This window comes from Ixodes scapularis, unplaced genomic scaffold (genome assembly GCF_016920785.2).
Source record: "Ixodes scapularis isolate PalLabHiFi unplaced genomic scaffold, ASM1692078v2 PGA_scaffold3__209_contigs__length_174095766, whole genome shotgun sequence".
NCBI classification, from domain to species: Eukaryota; Metazoa; Arthropoda; class Arachnida; order Ixodida; family Ixodidae; genus Ixodes; species Ixodes scapularis.
The window spans coordinates 93,814,980-93,838,388 of record NW_024609868.1 but is presented as its reverse complement, the minus strand read 5'-3'; the positions used below and the strand labels follow the sequence as shown (position 1 = coordinate 93,838,388).

The following is a 23,409-nucleotide window of genomic DNA, read 5'->3' as shown; positions in this document are numbered from 1 at the left end:
TCCAACCGCAAAATCTTTTTTCTTTCGCTTGCATTCTGGATCGCTGCCGGTAAAAACATGGCTTTGGGAAAGAGGTTTGCCTGTTCCTGGGGGCGTTAACTGCCCACTATGTAAAGTCCCGGAAACAGTAGAGCACTCCTTTTTGTACTGCTGGGACGCTGTTTTTCTATGGGATGTTCTCAAGAGGACTTTGAAGAAAGAATTAGTCATAACATCCTATAATATACGTTTTCTGGCCGTTGAACGTGAAGATAATGTTCCCTATGATCTTTTTATGCTGCTAGCAATATTCAGTCTCTGGAAATCTCGCATGTCGGTTAGACATGCCGAGCACCCGCCAAAAGGGGCAAGAGCATTTTTGATTGAACTGGTAACCCAGGTGAAGAGTGTCTATGAATACAGTGAGAGTTTGCCGGAATGGGCAAACCTATTTGATGATGTGATGAGAATGAAAGAATTTTAATTGTACGGCTGCCTACAAGTGCTGGGTAGTCGTTTTTATTGTTTTAAATCGGTGAATAAAGAAAAAAAAAAAGCCTCGTAGCTCAGGGGGAGTTCGCTTCCGGCTTTCGACGAGAGCGGACAGACGATGATTCGCTCCGATAACGGCGCGTTATCGGCCCACGCGGGCCGAGGAAGCATCGACGCTGCAGCCAGCAGTAGCGATGAGTATCGTGTGGTGTTGCCCCGTTTCCCAGATGGAAAAATGTGTCTGAATTCCGTGTTTTTGCACGCGGACCTGATGGGAAGACCGTACCGTGCTGTGGATTTTCGAGACGGACTGAAGGACATCGTGGACATGACGGACGTGGTTTCAATTGGACAATTCCAAATGAGCCACATATGGATGATCACTCTCGCAAGCATGGCTGCCACAGAAAAGATGAAAAGGGTTGGACAACTCACGGTCAAGGGGCGGAAGTGTCTGGTGCTGGATCCCAACGCAAAGGACATTAGGGTAAGGCTACTTTGGCTCCCAACGTATCTGGAAGACAGACGTGTGGTGGAAGCTCTCGAGCCTTACGGTAAAGTTCGTAACATCGTTAGGGAGAAATGGCGAGTCCCGGGAATGGAACACCTGGAAACCATGAACAGAGAAGTCAGCATGACGCTGCACGACGCCGTCAGCTCTTCCGACCTGCCCCATATGATCAAGGTATATCGGGTGCAATCCCTTGTCATTGTGCCTGGAAGACCACCGCTTTGCCTACGGTGCAAAAAAGTAGGCCATATCCGGAAACAGTGCCGCGCACCAAAATGCACCAAGTGCAACAAATTTGGTCACGAAGACAACGAGTGCTACGCGACCTATGCCACGGTGCTGAGGCGCGGTGACGAGGATGCCGAATCGAATCTCGACCAGTTCATGGACGTGTCCGAAGTAGTGGGAGCCAACGGCGAAGTGGGGGCGTCCACGGGCGGCCCTGCAAACAGTCTTCCCTCCGTACCAGGCGAGACCGGCGCCATCAACGACCACCAGCCACAAGACCCAGGAGTCATACCTGTGTCCTCGAAGACAGGGGATGATTCTTCCATGGAGCAAGGCAGTAACTGCGGCAGTGCTGCTACACCTTCGGAGCTGGACGACCGAGACCAAGGTGAAACCAAGCAAGCAGGTCCCTTTCCCGAGGGTCAAGGGAACGGAGTGGACACAAACTCTGCTCTGGGAACTGGTGTCAGTCACGTCAAGCGAAAGAAATTGGAACCGGGGGTCACATACGCAAGTAAGCGCATAAACGTGTCGAAGCCGCTTGCGCGGCAAGCCCAGGAAAAGCCACCCCCTTAAGCAGCGATGGGCGGTTTCCGCTTCGCCAGCTTAAATGTACGCGGTTTTCATTCGAGGAAAAAGCAGAATCAGCTACACCGTCTACTCGAAGAAAAGGAGATTGACTTTTTAGCAGTACAAGAGACAAAGCTAGAGAATGAGGAAGAGGTTGACCGCGCTTTACCACTTTTTTTGAGAAAATACGAGGTATGTGTCAGCCATGCTGCCGGTCTTTCGGGGGGGTGTTTCTTGTTTATAAAAAAGTCAGTTCAGTTAAGCGAACTAGCTCTGACGGTTGACCTGCAGGGCCGCTTTGTTATGTGTGATTTCCGGGTGCAGGAATGCAAGTGGCGGGTGATTTGTGTGTATGCACCAAACGATATGAATTCTCGAGTTCAGTTTTTCAATCACTTGCGCTCATACTTGGTGTGTGATAGACTAGTTGTACTCCTTGGAGACTTCAATTGTGTTTGCGACTTAAATGACCGAACGCCGACCAGGCCCCATCTTGATAGAAGTGAACAACTATTGCTCGAAGTAGTCGAAGAGGGAGGCTTGCTAGACGTAGCCAACTTTCAAACAGGAACCAAACTCATACAGTTCACGCACTTTCAACGGGCGTCGCATGCCCGACTAGACAGGTTGTATTGTTCTATTGAACTAATACAACTTTTAAATGCTTATACTGTGGAACCTGTGTTATTCACAGATCACTGCATGGTTGCGATAACGATTGGACAAAAACGGAGGAAGCATAAGCGCATCAATTGGAAACTTTGGAAGCTAAATTCTCAGCTACTTAAAGATGAGTTTTTCGTGTCCGAAACGCGAAAATTACTTAGAAAAGTAGGTCAAAACGGGGAAAACATTTTTGCGAGGTGGGAAACCTTTAAGCAAGACGCAAAACAATTGGCAATCGAAAGAGCAAGCACGCTTAATTATTACAAGCACGAAAAAGAAAAGCAACTCCAGCGTGACTTGCATCTTTTATACGAGCTGGAATGCAAAAATCCTGGCTACGGAACAAAAGACATAGAGTACATAAAAGCTCAGCTTGACAGTCTTTATCAGGAACGGTACGCGGGCGCGGTCGTGCGGTCGAGGGCAGAAAAGTTTCTCTTGGGAGAGCAACCCACAAAGAAGGCGTTGGAAGACGAAAAGAGACACGCACTGAGTAAGGAAATACTAGAGATAGAGCACAGAAACAGAATCGTCACTGATAAGGAGGAGATCGAACGCGTCTTTCTTGATCACTATCGAGCACTGCTAAGCTGTCCCGCATTCGCAGACGATACCAAGGGTCTTGCAAAATTGATAACGTTACTACCGCGACTGAGTGAAGACTGTGTTGAAACCCTTGAAGAACCGATTAGTGTGCAAGAAATTGTAAATGCTGTGGACGCTCTCCCACAAGGAAAAACACCGGGACCCGACGGGATAATCGCTGAGTTTTATAAAGTGCACAAGAACGAGATTTGTCTCGTGCTGCATGAAGTTTTTCAAGAGGCCCACAAGGCAAACGCGCTCCCGCCTTCGTTTCTACGGGCACACACGGTGTTTATTCCAAAAGAAATGGACAACAACCAACGACGCTGCGTGAAAGGGTACCGCCCGATAACATTGTGTAATGTGGACTACAAGATATTCGCAAAAGTACTGGCAAACAGAATGCAATCTATTATTTGTGAAGTAGTCGGGGAACATCAAACATGTGGGATAAGGGGTAGAGCAATCCAGAGCAATATTCACGCGGCCCGAAGTGTGTTAGATTGTATGTCTGGAAGAGGCGACCAAGTTGCAATGTTGCAAATTGATTTAGAGAAAGCGTTTGACCGCGTTCAGCATGATGTCCTTTTCAAGATACTGGCGCATGTAGGCGTTGGGAAGATAATATTACAAGGCGTTAAGATGTCGTACACCAACTGCTATACGAGTTTGGTGCTTAACAATAACGTGACGGAAAGTATACCAGTCCATTCTTCTGTGAGGCAAGGGTGCCCGCTGTCCCCCTTACTTTTTTCTTTGTACCTCGAACCACTGTGTCAGAGCATAATCCAAAGTTCAAATGTCCGAGGATATATCCTGCACAGCGTTGAAACCAAAGTCTTGGCTTATGCGGATGACGTTGCGTTTTTCTGCACCGATAAAACGAGTGTAAGCCACGCCTTGCGGTTGACGCACACTTTCTGCAAAGCCACGGGTGCCTCGGTGAACCTGCAAAAGTGCAGGGGCTTCTGGCACGGAACGTGGGCGAGCACGCCCGAAGTTTTCGAGGACATCCATTGGAGCTGCACTCCATGCAACTACCTCGGTGTGCCACTGGAGAGCCACAGAAACAGCACGACCTATTGGTCAACTGTAGCAGCAGATATCGACAAGCGCTCCAAGCGCTGGATCCACCGAGATCTGTCGATTTTTACGAGAGCAACTATATGCAACGTTTTTTTGATTGCCAAGCTTTGGTATGTGCTACAAGTTCTACACTGTGCAAGGAGCAATATACAAAAGTTTCACCGTGTCTTTGCGGTTTTCATATGGACTTCAACTTGGGAGCCTATGCGACGGGAAAACCTTTTCCGTAGTGTCGCAGACGGGGGTGTGGGCCTGCCCCACTTATTCGTTAGACAGTTGGTATCACGATTTCTTTTTTTAAGAGACCAGGAAGTCCCTTTTATTCGCGAAGTCATCCAAAACCAGCTGGCATCCTTTATCCCCACTTTTGTTGTGTCAACCGTTGAATATCACCCACCAAGACTGGTGGGATACCTGAAAGAGGTTGTTGACGCCTTTAATTTTCTAGCAGTCCGTTTTTCTCGGGAGTACCTCGCAACTGTCTCGAGGAAAAAACTAACACGGGATCTTGTTGATATTCTCTTCCCAACGCCAATATACCGAGTCTTGTACAAAAATCACCCTGGGCAAGATGTGCTGTGTCGTGTAAAAAAGATGGGAATTCCTCCTAGGATCAAAACATTCTTCTTCAAATTACATTGTTCTATTTTACCCACCAAGGTATGGTTGCAGGAGAAGGGTATCTTTGTTCCATGGACTGTAAACTGCTTATTGTGTAAGGAGCCCGAAACTGTTGAGCACATTTTTATCAACTGCTGGGACGCAATTTTTTTTTTGGGATGTGTTGCAGCGAACTTTGCGCAAAAGCCTAGATATTACACCGCATTCCATTCGTTTTCTGCCCGTAACGCCAGGGGACACCGTTCCGTATGACCTTATTATGCTCCTTAGTTTATACAGCATGTGGAAATCCCGAATGGACGTGCGAAATGCCGTTCAGACCCCGAAGTCTGTGCATTGTTATTTCATTCAACTGGTGGCACAAATCACCAGCGTGTACGAAGGTCGCGACACAAAGCCCGATTGGGTACCATTGTTTAACAAATTGTTACAGATGAAAGAACTGTAGTGATAAATGAGGGACCTATTTTTGTAGTGCGATATTTTTGTGTGCTCTGACTCTCCGTTTTTGTTTCCCATGAAATAAAGAAAAAAAAAAAAAAAAAAAAAAAAAGCCTCGTAGCTCAGGGGGTAGAGTGTCGGGCTTCTGTGTACGAAGTAGTGAGTTCGAGTCCCAGTCGTTCGCGGAGCCTTTTTTATCGAATAAAAGGGGCATTTTCCGCGATTCAAGTTCAAAACACGTGACCGTCATGTGATCGGAGCGGAACGCCCTCCTTCGGATGCAGCACAAACCCTGTGTGACATCACGTGAGCACCCTCTTTCGGACACTACTCGAACCCTGTGCGACATCACGTGAGCGCCCTCTGTCGGACACAGCTCGAACCCTGTGACATCACACGTGAGGCGCCCTGAGCGCCGCATGGATGGATGAATACGGCTGAGCCCTTTGAATCGGGCGGTAGCTTACGCCACCTAGCCATTTTGTTTTAACATTTAAGCTTAGAATATTTAAATGTGAAATCTATATTCACTCCGCAGTGCAAAGAAAGTGAGGCTGTGAAACCCCCTTGCCATCAGTGAATAAGAAAATACCTAGTTTTCTCTGGATTTCTGCCACCATTCACTTAATCTTTGCTTGGTAATCTCTACAGTCTTGAAATCCACTCTCCCTTCGCTGTCTCTAAAACCCAATGACTTTATTAAATCTATGTTGTCTTCGGTAGGCATTCAAGTTCTATAGCGCCGGACACGCGACGCGCACGTGACTTCACACCTACACCGAGCACGTGACTCGAGGGGGGACCTCGCTGAGCTCCGATTGGTCACTGTGGGCCGGGCCATCGATGCCCACTGCCTGGCATTGGTCACCTGCATTGGTCACCGGGATGGGTGAGAGGGAAAGGGCTCCGCCCCACAGCGCTGTGATTGGTTGGACTGGGTTTGGCCCCGCCCTACTGGGCTTTGTCCAAACTGGTACATGTTTCCTACTACTCTAAATGTATCCATATATTCGCTTTAGTACACGAGGCGAGGCGCACTGCATAACTTGAGAGCTACTTGCCTTTCGAAGCGAAATGATGGGAACATACCTAGACAAACTTGTTGCGAGCCGAGCGCCCGTTTGCCTGCCGCCAAATGGCTCGCAGACCCTTACCGGTTAAAGAATTCTCGGTATTACCATCAGGGTGGTTGCAATCAGGATGGTTCTTACAATCATGATGGTTGCAGAATTCATCGAGCAACGGGGCCGCTTTCATGGGAACCAACACCTTCATTCAGCCCCATCACCCTTTCTCCCCTTCCTCACTCATACCACAGCGTAATCCAAATCAAAATAAACACGCGAAAACGAACAAATTAAGCCAGACCAAGCGACATAGTTAACGAGGGACGCTATAGGCTTAGGCCAGTCCCGCTACGAAAACAAGCACTCGCACAGCGCCTTCCACAGGCGCGTACCTGCAACAGTTGCTTGCTGCAAACCGGGTCGGTTGAGCTCTCGGGGAAAGCAAAACGACTCGCACTCCTAAATATAGACGAGCTGAACGAGTACGCACATCGAGCGCACCGCAAACGCCGATAGCCACGTTTGTTATCGTTTGAAACCGAAGCGGGAAGGCAATCTCAAAATATTCTTGAAATTCATAATGAATTTATCTAGATTCGTTGTGTCTTAAACATAAAAATATAGTCGATAAAAATACTATTGGGGCACGTAGAAACAATTTTACATTGAACAATCTACATGTCAATCATTTCTCCAACCAATAAGAGCCGAGAAATGGAACGTAGTTCGTAGACGTTTTAAGGCGTAAATAGTGCTAAAAAGAAACTGAAAACTTTAAAACAAAAAGTTGGGGTTTTAAACGCCGTATATAAGAAGTATTCACTGGCGGCCATAGCTGTGTGCACGACTGCTGAGAGCGTGCTGATGGCGAGCTTCCACAGTTATTTTGTAACCTGCATTCCGCACCCTCAAGATTGCCGGTCTTGGCAGCCTATTAATGTTGGCTCGTTCAGAGCATGCGCTCTAAAATTCACCCACAAATATGGCGCCCAGTGAATACTCCTTATATCAGTCGCGTCCGTTCCTCTGCCTTGGCGGGAGTGCTATGAAAAAAGGAACGTGCCCCAAGACGACATCCTTTTGGATTCTGTTCAATCGTCGCGTGACTGTCGTCGACACTGTTGACTGGATGTGATGTGTTATTTGAGTTATTTCTCAAATAAACTCTTTTTGGAAAACGTGGCCCCGTGTCGGACATACAATATATTGTCCAGATGTTGACACCTGCTGACTTTCATGAGCGAATCCTGTTGTATACATCTGTATCATCACGTTATAGGTGCGCGGAGAATATGCATACCGTTCGGCTATCTTCTGTTGTAAATGATTTGCGGTAGCTAAGGGCATTGTCGATTGATACGGCTGAGCGGGCGGCGCCTTGTAAAATAAAAACAAAACAAAATATTCTAATCGCGTTCGTGCTGTGACGCACGTGCTGGACAAAATAGCTTTTTTTTTTTTTTTCATATGTGGTACAGCTTTTTCTCAGCGGCATCTGGAGGGTATACATATACTATGAAACGCAAAGAGAACCGGACAATACGAGCATTCGCCCGCCAGCAGTGACTGAAATCATGCCTACACAGGCCTATCGAAATCAACAGCGGTGCGAGAGCAGCCTCAAACTGAATGAGTGTGCTTGAAAAAAAGATTTCTCGCAGGTTGCCAAAGGTACAAGGGCAAGACGCAATCCAAACAGTTGAGGAAAAGGGGAAGGAGGAACTCCCTTCTTACCCGAACCCTCTTTTGTGTAACCCGATGTCGCTTTGTCCCCCTCGAAGACAAGTCCGTCACTCAAAATTCGTGCAAATGCGACTTTCCTATCCTGCCCGTGGCTTTATACATTATACTTGCTTCCTATTTTATTGCACTTGAAGGAAAAACAAAAAGCATGGAAGGCGAGCGTCTTCTACGGGTGTGCCCACAAAACAAGCTTTTCATAGCCCAAAAATACTAAAATTAAAAGAAAAGGAGAAGGCAGGGGCCATTTGGTTAAGTCGGGCAAGAAAACAACACATATCTTGCCGCATTATTACTTTGGAGCCCGAATATCTTCTCGGGAAGATGAGATTGATTGTGTCAGTGAGGAAGGCAGGAGGCTGCTCTGAGTATCTACACTCTAAGAAAAAAGGGAGGAGAAAGGTAGCAAAAGCGTTCCTCCTTGTTGCGGACAAATTGCCCAGAGAAGGGAGGAACGGCAGTTCAGATGAAAGGAGGAGGGCAAGTTCCTCCTTGTTCAGTTGGCGCAGGGGTAGAACATCGCTCTACTGACCAAGTGGTCAACGGTTCGATCCCCAAAAAAGAGGGATTTTTTTTTTTTTTAAGTTTTTTTTTTATTATTATTTTTGTTTACCAAAACACACATAAACAAACCCAGACCGATGAAAGGAAAATTAAAGTCCTTATTATTCTCCGAGACGTTTTCCTCCTCCAGGCAGACCGGAGAAAGCTTTCGCCCTCCCGACCCATCTTCTTTCGGTTTCGTTTTTCGAGCACATCGCGCACGTTGTTTAATAAATTAATGTTGAGTTGATTGAGCTTCAGCGGCAGCGAAGGCCGCCTGTAATTCCGTCTTCTAGTCCAAACGTGCAGAACATTTCGGTTGCATTGACTTTTTTACCACTAATTTTATCAAACGAGCTAACGAAGCCGCTAGAAACAGCGAAGTTCCGGAGCAGTGCCAGCAGCGCTACATACACTGGGTAGGACGGCCGTCTCCAATTTGCGGGACACACGCGGAACTACAGCAGCGAAACCACGAGGAACTGTTTCGACGTTTTCGACGTTATGGAAATCGCGGGAACTGCGTCCAAGGAAGGCAGGTTTTCCTGCCGGCTGCCTGGGTGCCTTCCGTGCTGAGTTCGGTTCCGTTGTCCCGTGCCGAGTGCCAACCGGCGTTCAACGTGATTCTTCTGCGTGTCAGCAACATCGTCAACGTGGTTCTGTATTTCTTCGTGTCAGCGACATCGTGATGGCAGTGTTGTGGGTTGTGAACAGAAGACTGGAATTATCGCCGATGTGACCGTGTGTTCGCGTATCAGTGGTGTAACAACAAGATGAGATGACGTAAACTGTCGGGCATTGATGTCGCTGGTCGGGCCGTTATCGGAGGGGCCGGGGTGTCGCAGGATGACATTCCGCTTTACATTAAAGAGTTTAAAAACACTTGAGGGATTAGGTGCAGTCAATCGACGTGTGGATAGTCATGTTGGAACGCTGGTCTGAACGGTAAGCTCCTATCGTACAGTGGCCAATGTGACTGTCGGTCCCCGAGAGCGATTGCGCTGTGGGGAAAAGACAACACTACGAAAGTATGACGGAAAGTACGTATATTTATAATGGAAGTTTAGCATAAAAAAAAAGAAGACAGGCAAAATAAAAAAAAAAACAAAAAACGCTATCTTTTATTTTACTGTTTAAATATATTACGGTTCCTGTAGAAACTGCCCTCTAAGTGGCGCGCTGGGATGAGCGCTAGAAGTTTTCGAGCTCGCAACGGCGCAGCTCCGTACACTTAACAGTTGTCGCAAGTCGCGGCTTTGACTGCATTCAAGTTGATCGAAAAGCGATTTCTGTGCCCGTGAAGCATCACTTCCAGCTGAGTGGATATCCGCTCTACAGAGATTAATTCAAGACGGCAATTGCAGCTTTGCGCGAACATCACAAATAGAAAAACGAACACTACTGGCTACGAAGGGCCATGCGGGAAAACAAACTCATGGCTTGGAACCACATTGGAGCGGCTCGATTTATTGGCTTTCAAATAATTATGGCATGATCGAGCGTCTTCTTTTTAATAAGAGATTCATCCCCTGAGCCATTAAAAATAGCCTCAGATGTATGACATTGCTGGAAAAAAATGAACATGTTCAGAATATTTTTTTTTTTTTTTTTTTTTGCTTAGGGAGTCTCCGAAAAATTCCGTACGTTCAAAACGACCACTATAAAAGACGGAAACGCAGGGCTCGGTAGTAGTGATCGGGGTAGTGTGCTGTTGTATTGATGTTTGTATGTGCGATGCCTGTGTATGCGTTCAATATATGTTGACCTGATGTTTGTAGTGTGCGCAACGTGTCTACATGTGTTAGAGATTCCGAAGAAAAGGAAACGAAATTGTGGCGTAAAAAAATAAAAAAATTTTTTGTAAAACATGAATTGGGCGGTACCTAGCGCCACCTAGCCTAGCTACGTGCGATTACTCTGCTTGACCCTGCCATCTGGTGCAAGCGATTTAACATCCTTTAAGCTACGCGGCTACGCCGCTGCGCCATAATTTCGTGTTACCGTGCTGAGAAAAGCCAAGAGGTTGCTTCGGATTTGCTTTTTTTTTAGAGCGGCTTTTGGTTTTGCGGGCGAATGATTTTCACTCCTCCGTGATGTGCGGTTGACGCAACGGTTGACGAAGGAATTGTGGCTCCAGGAATAGCAAAGGTAGGACATAAAGTGCGCGAACTGAGTGCCGATTGTCTCCGTTGAACATCGCAGTGCTGACGATGAGAAGACTGAGTGACTGCATGCTTTCGAAACGTAAGTTTCTTTACCTGCAGGGGTAAAGAAACTTCGGAAATAAATACAGTTCGCGGAAAGCTCGTGTTACGTTTTTATTTCCTGCTCCTCTCGCTTCGTGCAATAGACTTAGTGTTCTCGTTAAGCCTTAGCGAGCTCGATTTGCTCGATTCGTGGCCGCCATAATGAGATGCAGTCGACGGAGGAACTTTTCCTCCCCTGCTTAAAGGACACATGCAAAGGAAAAAAACTTTTTTTTTAAACGGCTTAGATGGAAAAAGGACGCCATAAAACGATTTTACAACGAAGAAAGAAATTTTTTAGAGCTATATTTACGGCGCAAAACGAATTTGTAGTTGGCGCCCGCGGGCACCGCGGAAAAGTGGTCTGTATTTATCACGTGACTGGTCTTTATTTATCACGTGGTGCTTGCGCTCTTTCGGAAGCTTCCTATGGCCTCTAAAAGTAACTTATTCATCTTTGTTTGAAGTATAACAAAAAACCAAGACGAATAAGTAACTTTTAGAGCCCAAAGGAAACTCCTGAAAAAGCGCAAGCAGACGTGATGGACCTGTGCGCCGGTCAGACGACGGCGGCGGCGCCCCGAAGCAGACGAACTTGTGCGGCGGCGGCGACGGCGGCGTGGAGAAACGCGTTGAAGCGGCGTTCGCACAACGCTCAGCGTGCGGCGGCGACGCAGCGCGGCGGCGCGCGGGCCTACCACGTGACCAGCGGCGGCTCCCGCGAGCGCCAACTACAAATTCGTATAGCGCCGTAAATATAGCTCTAAAAATTTTGTTTCTTCGTTGTAAAATCGTTTTATGACATCCTTTTTCCATCTAAGCTGTCTAAAAAAAATTTTTTTTTCCTTTGCATGTGTCCTTTTAAGGGACGAAAGTTTCTCTCTTTCTGAAGGAACATATGTGTCAAGAGCGTTCCTCCCTTTAGGGAGGACTATACTGACCCTTTTTTCTAAGAGTGTACTGATCGCGGTGGCGGAGTGTACGAGCGAGTACCGGTTGGAGAGCACCATTCCGTTGGTTGAGACGAGTGCAATACACGAAACTCGAACTACTTTCAATCTATCCGAGTCAAAAGCAGTCCAACTGTAAGTAAGGTAGCAGTAGCATAAGACTATCAAACCGCAACCTGTCTTTTGATTTAAAACGCGTTACATTTCTCTTTTTGGGGAAGTGCCCGTGTGAACTTCAGGGAGGCGGGGGAGGGGGGGGGGGGGAAGCGGAGGGAGCTGCGAGCCACTTAACACACCAAGAGCCGCAGCTTGGCCATTCCTGAGCTAAATACATGGGCTACGGCGCGCCACACAAAAACAGGAGAAAACAATACTGCGAGAAAGAAGAAAGCAACGACAGATTGCTACCTTTGGGCCCACATACAGTCACCCGCCAACGTGGAGCCAAGTCGGCTTCGAAACGTCGGGCACATCGAAGAAATTGGTTAGAGTCTACAAAGTACCCTTTCTTATTTCTTACCTAACCAGGCGGAGTTCCGCCGAAATGGTCACTATTATAACTGCGGTGGCAACACCGGTGCTTGGAGCGGCGAAAAGGCCTGCGCTTCTTGTCTGTCAGAGCTGCAGCGATGTCAGGGCTGATCCAGTGTGGGGACGTTTTGCGTCGAGCCTCGAATGTAGGGACACATTTTGTAGAGATGGCTTACACGAAATCAAGGCTTCCCTAGCGCTACGTGCAACCAGCGAGGAAGAGTTTTCAATTTCTACGGGATGACTGCCCCTTCGACAAATAAAGCAATTTGTTTTTAAACTGAACACTTAATAATTGAAAGAGGCCTAGAATAATACTATCGCCATGACAAACCAGTTTTAACGGGTGAAAAAGTAGAACGAAACGTTGCAAGATGTTTCGATGAAACATCAACACATCTTGCGAAATTTCATTTTACTCGCTTAATTATTTAAACGAACAGGACGTCATGTCGATTAAATGATCTGTCGATAAAAACGTCGTTTGGCGAATTCACTGCCACCACCTTCTTGCGTCCTCGTCAATAATCGCGTTCCCTGCATGGGTTGCAGTGATTGGCTCCCAGAATTCCCTGCGGGAAAGCTCACGCATGAGCACTTTCTCGAGTGTGGCTTTCCGACAACAGTAACTCGGCGACGTCAACCTAGTGACGACAGACGCAGACGATGTAGTCGTCCTTTTGTTTGCGAGACTGAATCCGAGGCATCATGATCAAGCGGGAAACAAAACTGTTTGCGTGAGCATAAATTGTTTCTTAGCAATCAATAGCCAAATATAGCGGGTAATCCAAGTAATCAAGTCATATACGACGCATCGCTGAACGCTTAGGTGGCTCGACCCAAACTAACGTAGCGCTAGCGTTTGGGGTCAGATGCCAAAGTTTCGGAACTAAACGATGTCTTACCGAAATTAACCATTTTTTCAAAAATAGTGTGATGAAAAAAAAAACGAACTCCATCTTATTATTAAACGCTTCCGAAAATTTCTCGAGACACATTCGGGCGGCACCTGAGTGCAGAAAGCACAGTTCGCTTTTCTCGTCCACCGACAGCCCGTACGTCCACTGCGTGACGGAGATGTAGTGGTTGCGCTGAGCGGGCAAAAACCGTACCCTCGTCTAGACGTACTCCGGACGTTCAAAGTCGCGTCGGCATAGCCTTACGAACAGCGGAAAAAAAAAAGAAGGATCCCTCGATCGGTGAATCGTGCATGGTTACAGAGGTACGAGCACTGCGCATTGTAACATGGAATTTAGAAATGCATGTAGAGAAACCGAGGAGAAGCACACATTAAGTAAAAGGCCATGCATAGACGTGTTGGCGACTCGATGTTGCTGCTAAGCCGAAAACACATGCGACTTTATTACATAACATGTACAGTTCCTTGTTCCGTATACAAAAGAGTCGGAACTATCCGGAGTGTGTGTGTGTGTGTTTTTGTGGGGGGGGGGGGGGGAGCAAGCTGTCTTTCGTCCCACCCTCCAATGATACGGGGGGTCCCTTATCGTTTACATAAAATTTAACCACTCCCCGTGTTTATAGCGCCACTGGTCACATGTATGTTGCAGGGCGTGCAATTGTCTGTGCAGCAGGGCAGGAAACAAATCTGAGAGCAAGTTGAGGACAAGATTGGATACCATGTAACAATAATCCCGAAATCATCGCTCGCTAGAAGATTGTAGTGTCACTTTACAAGGACGTGAGGCCGGCTTGAGACTCGTGCTCTCGAACATCGTTGGGCCTCAAAAACGCGGCTTCTGTCTGACGACCATTAGCATCTGGGTGGATTTCGACCTGAAAAAAAAAGTCACCAATAATTACCACGGAAATAATAAAAATTCAAAAATAATTATTTTTAAAAATGAGTGATCGAATTGAACTGGATCTTTTTATTAAGAAGGTGATGACATTTTAGCCTAGAATGGGGAGGACAGTAATAAAAAAGGCTCAAGGAACACCTAAGCACTTCTTATGAGTTGTGAATGCGAAAGCATGTACATCATTCTTCCGCTCTTTTATTTCGTCTGCAGCCCATTTGCGTCGACGACAGAGCGGCGCGTTCTCCCGGCGAGGACAGGGCGCATCTCCTCGCCGCTCTGACCTTGGACGTTTCGTGTTAGCGGCGCGCTGACGGGCACGCAGCACCATGGGGTGGCCGTCGTCGAAACTGACGCGCAGCGGCCAATGGGAGCCTCGTCGACGCGCGCCAGCCAATGGGACCGAAGCCGAAAATCTATCAGCTTTACTCCGCTCCTTTGGGATCCGGGAATTTAGGTGCCGTTGGCTAGCTTAAGCAGTGTGCTTTGATGGGCTAGTTGGTTCATGACTAAATGGAACAGCGCGGAACATAGGACAGAAAGAACAGGACAACACGAGCGCTGACTTACAACTGACTGTTTAATGAGAAGCGAAGAAAGAAGAAGAAATAAGAGGCGAAGGAAGAAGAAGAAATAAACTGAAAATAAGGATTAAAACAAAATACTAGCAATGAAAATAACTAAAAGCAAAACAAAAACAAAAGTGAAGAAAAGAAAATAACTTTTTAGAAAAAGCAAGGTTCATTAAGTGCTCTCGAGATATGCGATTTCCTTCCTCAACAGGGTCACGGAAGGCATGCTGACAGCGCTTGTGTCTTTCTTAATGATGGAGAACGCTTCGATGATCTCGCGCGTGCGACAGTCTCTATGGTGTTTGATAATCTCGCATCTGTCAAATGCTGGGACGCAGGCACACGCTGCACAATGCCTGGCTAGGTTGCTGCCAGTGGTCGTTCCCAAAGAGGCGCGGTGTTCTCTCAGACGATCGTTGATGCACCGCCCGGTCTGGCCAACGTACGACCGACCGCACGATAGCGGAACGTCGCACACGACGCCTTCGACACACTCGACGAAAGGATTTGCATGGATCTTCTGGCATTGCCTGATGGAGGTGGCAGAGGGGTTGGTGGAGTTTACTTTTTTGCACAGACGACCCAGTTTGTTAGGTGCAGAGAAAAGTACCTGAACGCCTGCCTTGGCTCCAACCTTTTTCACGTTGTGGGACAGGCCATGGATGTAGGGTATGACTGTCCAAGGAGATCTCTTGCGTGTATCTTGAGGCTTGCTAGTGGAGCGACGCGACTCAAGAAGGAGCTTTTCTGCCAGGCTACTCAGCAGAGGTTGCGGGAAGCCTGCGGACAGCAGTCTGACCACTTGGGCGTTGAAGCCTCTCTCAACCTGGTGATGGCAAGATCTTTGCGTGGCATTTTTCATAGCGGCTAGCGCTATTCATCGCTTCACAAGCTTGGAGTGAGCGGACGAGAACGGCAAGAGCGCCTTTTGCGAACGAGAGGAATACCTCCAACATACGTGCTCCGCTCCAAACACCAGGATCAGGTCTAGGAACTGCAACTGATTGTCTTCGGTCAGTTCCTTGGTGAGAGTGAAAACACGGAGGTTCGACTTGAAAATTTCAAAGATGTTTTCAACTTGCCGGTGGGTGTCAGCTCCAGAGGTTTGGAACAGCACCAAGAAATCATCGACATACCGGAACACTCTAGCTACCTTGAAGTCCCGCAGAGATATTTCGAGCAGTCTGTCATAGTAGGCCAACAGCAGATCGCTGAGGACTGGCGCAAGGCACGATCCTATGCAAACACCCTTGCGTTGGATATAAAACTGGTCGCAGTACACCACTGATGTAGAGCGCAGATAAAAAAGGAGGAGATCTAGAAAGTCGGCGACACTGACGCCGCATGAGTTCTGAAACTTTATAGTTCCAAACCTGTCGATGCAGTCACTCACGACCTCGCAGAGAAGGTCGTGGGGCAAAGAGTAATAAAGGTCTTTGACGTCAACTGAAAAGCCCTGCAGGTTCCCATCGTGCAGTTGTTCAAGGTAATCGGAAACTGCAGACGGCCTCCTGACCAAGAAGGGATCATCTAATTCTAATACAGAAAGCGACTTTTGGAGGAAAGATCCTACCGAGTGCTGCCACGTGCCTCGTTCAGAAACGATAACTCTGAAGGGACATTCGGTCTTGTGGGTCTTGGCCGTGAAAAAGCATTCCAGACTAAGACCTCGGCTGTTCCGTACAAAAATGAAAAATGCCACGCAAAGATCTTGCCATCACCAGGTTGAGAGAGGCTTCAACGCCCAAGTGGTCAGACTGCTGTCCGCAGGCTTCCCGCAACCTCTGCTGAGTAGCCTGGCAGAAAAGCTCCTTCTTGAGTCGCGTCGCTCCACTAGCAAGCCTCAAGATACACGCAAGAGATCTCCTTGGACAGTCATACCCTACATCCATGGCCTGTCCCACAACGTGAAAAAGGTTGGAGCCAAGGCAGGCGTTCAGGTACTTTTCTCTGCACCTAACAAACTGGGTCGTCTGTGCAAAAAAGTAAACTCCACCAACCCCTCTGCCACCTCCATCAGGCAATGCCAGAAGATCCATGCAAATCCTTTCGTCGAGTGTGTCGAAGGCGTCGTGTACGACGTTCCGCTATCGTGCGGTCGGTCGTACGTTGGCCAGACCGGGCGGTGCATCAACGATCGTCTGAGAGAACACCGCGCCTCTTTGGGAACGACCACTGGCAGCAACCTAGCCAGGCATTGTGCAGCGTGTGCCTGCGTCCCAGCATTTGACAGATGCGAGATTATCAAACACCATAGAGACTGTCGCACGCGCGAGATCATCGAAGCGTTCTCCATCATTAAGAAAGACACAAGCGCTGTCAGCATGCCTTCCGTGACCCTGTTGAGGAAGGAAATCGCATATCTCGAGAGCACTTAATGAACCTTGCTTTTTCTAAAAAGTTATTTTCTTTTCTTCACTTTTGTTTTTGTTTTGCTTTTAGTTATTTTCATTGCTAGTATTTTGTTTTAATCCTTATTTTCAGTTTATTTCTTCTTCTTCCTTCGCCTCTTATTTCTTCTTCTTTCTTCGCTTCTCATTAAACAGTCAGTTGTAAGTCAGCGCTCGTGTTGTCCTGTTCTTTCTGTCCTATGTTCCGCGCTGTTCCATTTAGTCATTGGCTAGCTTTTTGCGTGGTTTTATAGGTGGGAGCTGACTTCACTTGGAGAAAGGATTTCAGGTTCCGTTTGGCGCGGTTTCAAAGCTGATGACGTCAGCTCGCTCCATGAGACAGTTAATGCTTTCGCATTAAGACATTGTCACATTCGACGATCGAGGCCCACCTCGCGTGCAAGTTCTCAGAGGGAAAGCAACGTGTCATGCGCTCGATTGTCGTTGGCGGAGTGGCATTCCTGCAGGGACGTGATGTGAGGCTGGAGGTAACGATTCCTCAGGCCGTGAAAGCCAGGCCATATGACCATAGCATGTGTTCGACGGTCCGGCGAGCCCCTGTTGTGCACGTCGAGCACGTGACTGTTAGGATGGCTTCGGCTCCCTCTTGTGTTTGTCGTTTTCGCTTTCAACGGGGGTTCGATGTGCGCCTCTCCGGTAGGTTCGTCATTTGGCGAAGACGCCGTCGGTGAACGCGGCCCACGCGCGTGCTTTGTGGATCAGGATTTGGGCGCTACGCGGTAGTCGCTGCGGCAGCTGGTGGCTGTTGACTGGTACTTGCTCCTTCAAAGTGCGTTTTCGGTTCTGCTTGGCCGCACTAATACGGGTGGCCGGATCGGGGTCGTCTGGTGCGGGCGCAATCTGGGATGCCGGGACGGAGCGGTCGTCCTCGCTCTCTCGCTCGCGAACGCGCGCGCTGCTTGGTAGCCGATGTTGCCAGCGTGTCCGGGCACCCAGTCTCTTGTGCATCCTCATCTCCACTCCGTGGCGTTGCTAAGGCACCCGGCTCGTGCTCTCGATGTTGTGGACGATCGTCCCACTCCGGATATTGCTAAGTCGGTTAATGGCTTCTCTGATTTTTTTTTTCGTAAATGACAACACGTTATTTTGTTTGTCGTAGTCCTTGATGCGTGTACAAAGCATCGCGTACAGTTCGAGCTGGCCTGAGTTTGGTTGGTAGTCATATCGGTGGGCACATTTCGCAGTTTCCGAGTGGTGACATCAGTGCTATTTTGCCCCTTCGGGTGGTAGCGTGCCAGGCTGCATCTGCGCACACCGCGTTTTTCGTCTGACCTGAACGAGAGGCCTGTGCCCTGCGCTCTGCCTGGTGTTCCTGGGTATTCCATATCCTGGAGAGGGGAGCTTGAGGAGGACGTCTCTCCACGGTTCCAGGGGGCGCGTCTACAGGTGATTGGTGTCGGGTGAGGGCGAAAAATCTTCTGCACGTTTCTGTGTTCTGCCAGCAGAGCTCGAAAAAGTTGTATTGCTCCTGGGGCCGAGTGTTTCTTGGTAAAATATATGGTGTAAAAATTAATTCAAATTTTCTTACTAAATTTGGTAAAAAAACCTGAACTGTTTTATTATTAAATTAAGAAATTTAATTTTCCCGTTACATTGTACGGGAAGCGTTTTTCTACCAAATATAGTGTAAAATGCTGATCTTGTTTTTTTTTTTTATATCGTCAGTTTGTCATATGGGGCACTCGATCAAAGCTAAAAGTGATTTCCCATTTCCTGGAAGATGTCCAGAAGGGAGCAGTGCTGCGGGTCGTGTGTCCAACGTTGAAAGTCTAGCGGCCTGTCAAGATGATGGCCCACCCGGCCAAGATGGCGCCGACAACCCGCCTGGAGAGAAGGTGCTCGAGATCCGCCACTCGAACTCGGGCGGAGCAGAAGGGAGAGCACAAGGAGGCCGTGGTGCGACCCCATCTGGCGCGGACAGATGGTCTGACCGCCACGTCCACACGAACGAACTCTTCGGAGCAAAACCCCTTCTAGGTATAGATGAAAGGGAGGTTGGAACCGTGTGGTGCGCCGCATGCAGTCTCGTTGTGTTATGAATGACCAGAGTATCATGGGCATGACAGAAAATATGTGTATTTAAGAACTATTCAATTTCCCCGCTAAATTTAGCGGGAAAACCTTTATTTGTACGCCGGGCGTTCGGGAGACAAAAAAAAACGTGCTTTTCGGCCCGCGTGCATAAACTACGCATCGTAGAAAGATGGAATTCCTTGGAGAATGTGGCGCTAGGGGTTGTGATAGAACGCGAAAGTTTGAGAACATGACGTTACCTGGATCAAAAGGTAGAAGAAAAAGACAAAATCTCTGTTGGATTTCCACCTAAGCATAATAGCATTAAAACGAGAAATGACATTGTGGGCGCCTGTAGCATCTAATCAGGGCAAAAAAAGAGACTTGTCAGCATGAAAGAAATTAATATTCGCTTTCAAGTTAAGTTTTTTTCACTGTTATAAATGTCATGTGCGTCCAGGATCTCGGTTCTCGTTTTGACAATATTAGGCTTAGGTGGGCGTCGTCTTATGCGAAGCTCAAGTTCGTCTGCTTCTTTCGGAGGCGTTTTGTTCACGTCAGAACGCCGAGCTCTGATTGGCTCTGATTGAAGGATAGTGGGTAAACCTCAAAGCAAGCTGCCCTCGAGGTCTACCCACCATCCTTCAATCGGAGCCAATCGGATCTTGGCGTTCTGGTGTCAACAATATTCCTGCGAAAGAAGCAGACGAACTTGCGCTCCGCATAGAGAAATCTTGTGCTTTTGAATTATCGCTCGATCGAAGTAACGTCATGTTCTCAAACTTTCGCGTTTTGTACCAACCGCCAGACTCTAGAGTCACATTCTCACGGAATTTGAGCTCCCTGCGATGCTTATAGTTTTGTTACGCGGGACGAGAAACCTGTTTTAGAGCTCAGCTCTTATGCGCCCGTTTCCGGGTTGAGCGGCGTCGGCGTAACCGCGCGTTGCATTATGGGACGTTTCCCATAATGACGTCACGAGGGTAAAATGTACTCGATACTTTTGGCGGGAAAGTTTCCCGCTAAATTTAGCGGGACGTTTCTTATAATAGGGAGTTTTCGTATACCGCGTTTCCGCCTCCGCCAAGCCCTCCGCAACGAAGAAGCCGCAGCTGCGCCTGCGCGCCGATTGCATTAGGGAGTTTTCGTAGATCGTTTTGGCCGTCCCGCAACGCTCTTAGCAACCCGCTACGATACTCGGAACTCTGCAGTCAAGGCCATCGGCGCGCAGGCGCAGTAGCCGCTTCTTATTTGTGGAGGGCTTAGCGGAGGGGGAAACGCGGTCTGCGAAAAGTATTAGGGAGCTTTCGTAGACCGTGTTTCTCCCTCCGCTAAGCCCTCCGCAATGAAGAACTTGCTACTGCGCCTGCGCGCGGCTAGCATTGACTGTACAGTTCCGGGTATCTTAGAGGGTTGCGGAGGGCGTTGCGGGACGGCGAAAACGATCTACGAAAACTCCGTTCCGGTACAGTAGCGGGTTCCGGAGAACGTTGCTGGACGGCCAAAACAATCTACGAAAACTCCGTTCCGGTACAGTAGCGGGTTCCGGAGAACGTTGCTGGACGGCCAAAACGATCTACGAAAACCCCGTTCCGGTACCGTAGCGGGTTCCGGAGAGCGTTGCTGGACGGCCAAAACGATCTACGAAAACTCCGTTCCGGTACCGTAGCGGGTTCCGGAGAACGTTGCTGGACGGCCAAAACGATCTACGAAAACTCCGTTCCGGTACAGTAGCGGGTTCCGGAGAGCGTTGCTGGACGGCCAAAACGATCTACGAAAACTCCGTTCCGGTACAGTAGCGGGTTCCGGAGAACGTTGCTGGACGGCCAAAACGATCTACGAAAACTCCGTTCCGGTACCGTAGCGGGTTCCGGAGAACGTTGCTGGACGGCCAAAACGATCTACGAAAACTCCGTTCCGGTACAGTAGCGGGTTCCGGAGAACGTTGCTGGACGGCCAAAACGATCTACGAAAACTCCGTTCCTGTACAGTAGCGGGTTCCGGAGAACGTTGCTGGACGGCCAAAACGATCTACGAAAACTCCGTTCCGGTACCGTAGCGGGTTCCGGAGAACGTTGCTGGACGGCCAAAACGATCTACGAAAACTCCGTTCTGGTACCGTAGCGGGTTCCGGAGAACGTTGCTGGACGGCCAAAACGATCTACGAAAACTCCGTTCCGGTACAGTAGCGGGTTCCGGAGAACGTTGCTGGACGGCCAAAACGATCTACGAAAACTCCGTTCCGGTACAGTAGCGGGTTCCGGAGAGCGTTGCTGGACGGCCAAAACGATCTACGAAAACTCCGTTCCGGTACAGTAGCGGGTTCCGGAGAGCGTTGCTGGACGGCCAAAACGATCTACGAAAACTCCGTTCCGGTACCGTAGCGGGTTCCGGAGAACGTTCTGGACGGCCAAAACGATCTACGAAAACTCCGTTCCGGTACCGTAGCGGGTTCCGGAGAGCGTTGCTGGACGGCCAAAACGATCTACGAAAACTCCGTTCCGGTACAGTAGCGGGTTCAGGAGAACGTTGCTGGACGGCCAAAACGATCTACGAAAACTCCGTTCCGGTACCGTAGCGGGTTCCGGAGAGCGTTGCTGGACGGCCAAAACGATCTACGAAAACTCCGTGCCGGTACAGTACCGGGTTCCGGAGAACGTTGCTGGACGGCCAAAACGATCTACGAAAACTCCGTTCCGGTACCGTAGCGGGTTCCGGAGAACGTTGCTGGACGGCCAAAACGATCTACGAAAACTCCGTTCCGGTACAGTAGCGGGTTCCGGAGAACGTTGCTGGACGGCCAAAACGATCTACGAAAACTCCGTTCCGGTACAGTAGCGGGTTCCGGAGAGCGTTGCTGGACGGCCAAAACGATCTACGAAAACTCCGTTCCGGTACAGTAGCGGATTCCGGAGAGCGTTGCTGGACGGCCAAAACGATCTACGAAAACTCCGTTCCGGTACCGTAGCGGGTTCCGGAGAACGTTCTGGACGGCCAAAACGATCTACGAAAACTCCGTTCCGGTACCGTAGCGGGTTCCGGAGAGCGTTGCTGGACGGCCAAAACGATCTACGAAAACTTCGTTCCGGTACAGTAGCGGGTTCCGGAGAACGTTGCTGGACGGCCAAAACGATCTACGAAAACTCCGTTCCGGTACCGTAGCGGGTTCCGGAGAGCGTTGCTGGACGGCCAAAACGATCTACGAAAACTCCGTGCCGGTACAGTAGCGGGTTCCGGAGAACGTTGCTGGACGGCCAAAACGATCTACGAAAACTCCGTTCCGGTACCGTAGCGGGTTCCGGAGAGCGTTGCTGGACGGCCAAAACGATCTACGAAAACTCCGTTCCGGTACCGTAGCGGGTTCCGGAGAGCGTTGCTGGACGGCCAAAACGATCTACGAAAACTCCGTTCCGGTACCGTAGCGGGTTCCGGAGAGCGTTGCTGGACGGCCAAAACGATCTACGAAAACTCCGTTCCGGTACCGTAGCGGGTTCCGGAGAGCGTTGCTGGACGGCCAAAACGATCTACGAAAACTCCGTTCCGGTACAGTAGCGGGTTCTGGAGAGCGTTGCTGGACGGCCAAAACGATCTACGAAAACTCCGTTCCGGTACCGTAGCGGGTTCCGGAGAGCGTTGCTGAACGGCCAAAACGATCTACGAAAACTCCGTTCCGGTACCGTAGCGGGTTCCGGAGAGCGTTGCTGGACGGCCAAAACGATCTACGAAAACTCCTTAATGACGTCGCACGTGACGTCACGTGACGTCACGTGACGTCACATGCAAACTTTCACGTGACGTGTCACGTGACGTCACACGCCACGTCACACGTTAATTTAGCAGAAAATGTTCCCGCTAAATTTAGCGGAAAATTTACCCGCTTAATTTAGCGGGAAAATTTACCCCCTAAATGGGAGGGGACCAGGAGAGGAGGATGGGAGGGCACGGAGGGGGAGAAGGGGCATATCTTCCTCTCTGTACCCTCCCCTGCCCCTCCTCAAGAGCTGCGCTCCAATTCGGCATTACAGAGAATTGTAAACGTCAATATGTTTTCCAGCGAACTTTTGGATTACTAGGGAGTTTTCGTAGATCGTTTTCGCCATCCCGCGAGGCCCTCTGCAACCCGCTACGATAGCGGGAACTCTACAGTCAAGGCTATCGGCGCACAGGCGCAGTAGCAACTTCTTCGTTGCGGAACACTTAGCGGTGGGGGCAACGCGGTTTATGAAAGCTCCCTAATTATGCACAACGGCGTTGTGCTGAGTCAAACCGAAAGCGTCGTGCTCGACGGACGTCTGAAAAGGTGCAAAGGGCCCTAAGTTGCAGTCACTCTAGCAATAATA

At 49.0% G+C, this 23,409-nt stretch overlaps 1 protein-coding gene across 1 annotated transcript; it reads left to right on the top strand.

Annotated features, from left to right (window-relative positions):
- Nucleotides 1-591: 591 nt before the first annotated feature.
- LOC120844832 lies at nt 592-1,786 on the top strand. Its single transcript, XM_040216787.3, has one exon. The coding sequence runs from the start codon at nt 707-709 to the stop codon at nt 1,784-1,786; it is 1,080 nt and encodes a 359-aa protein (XP_040072721.1). The 5' UTR covers nt 592-706.
- Nucleotides 1,787-23,409: the final 21,623 nt, after the last annotated feature.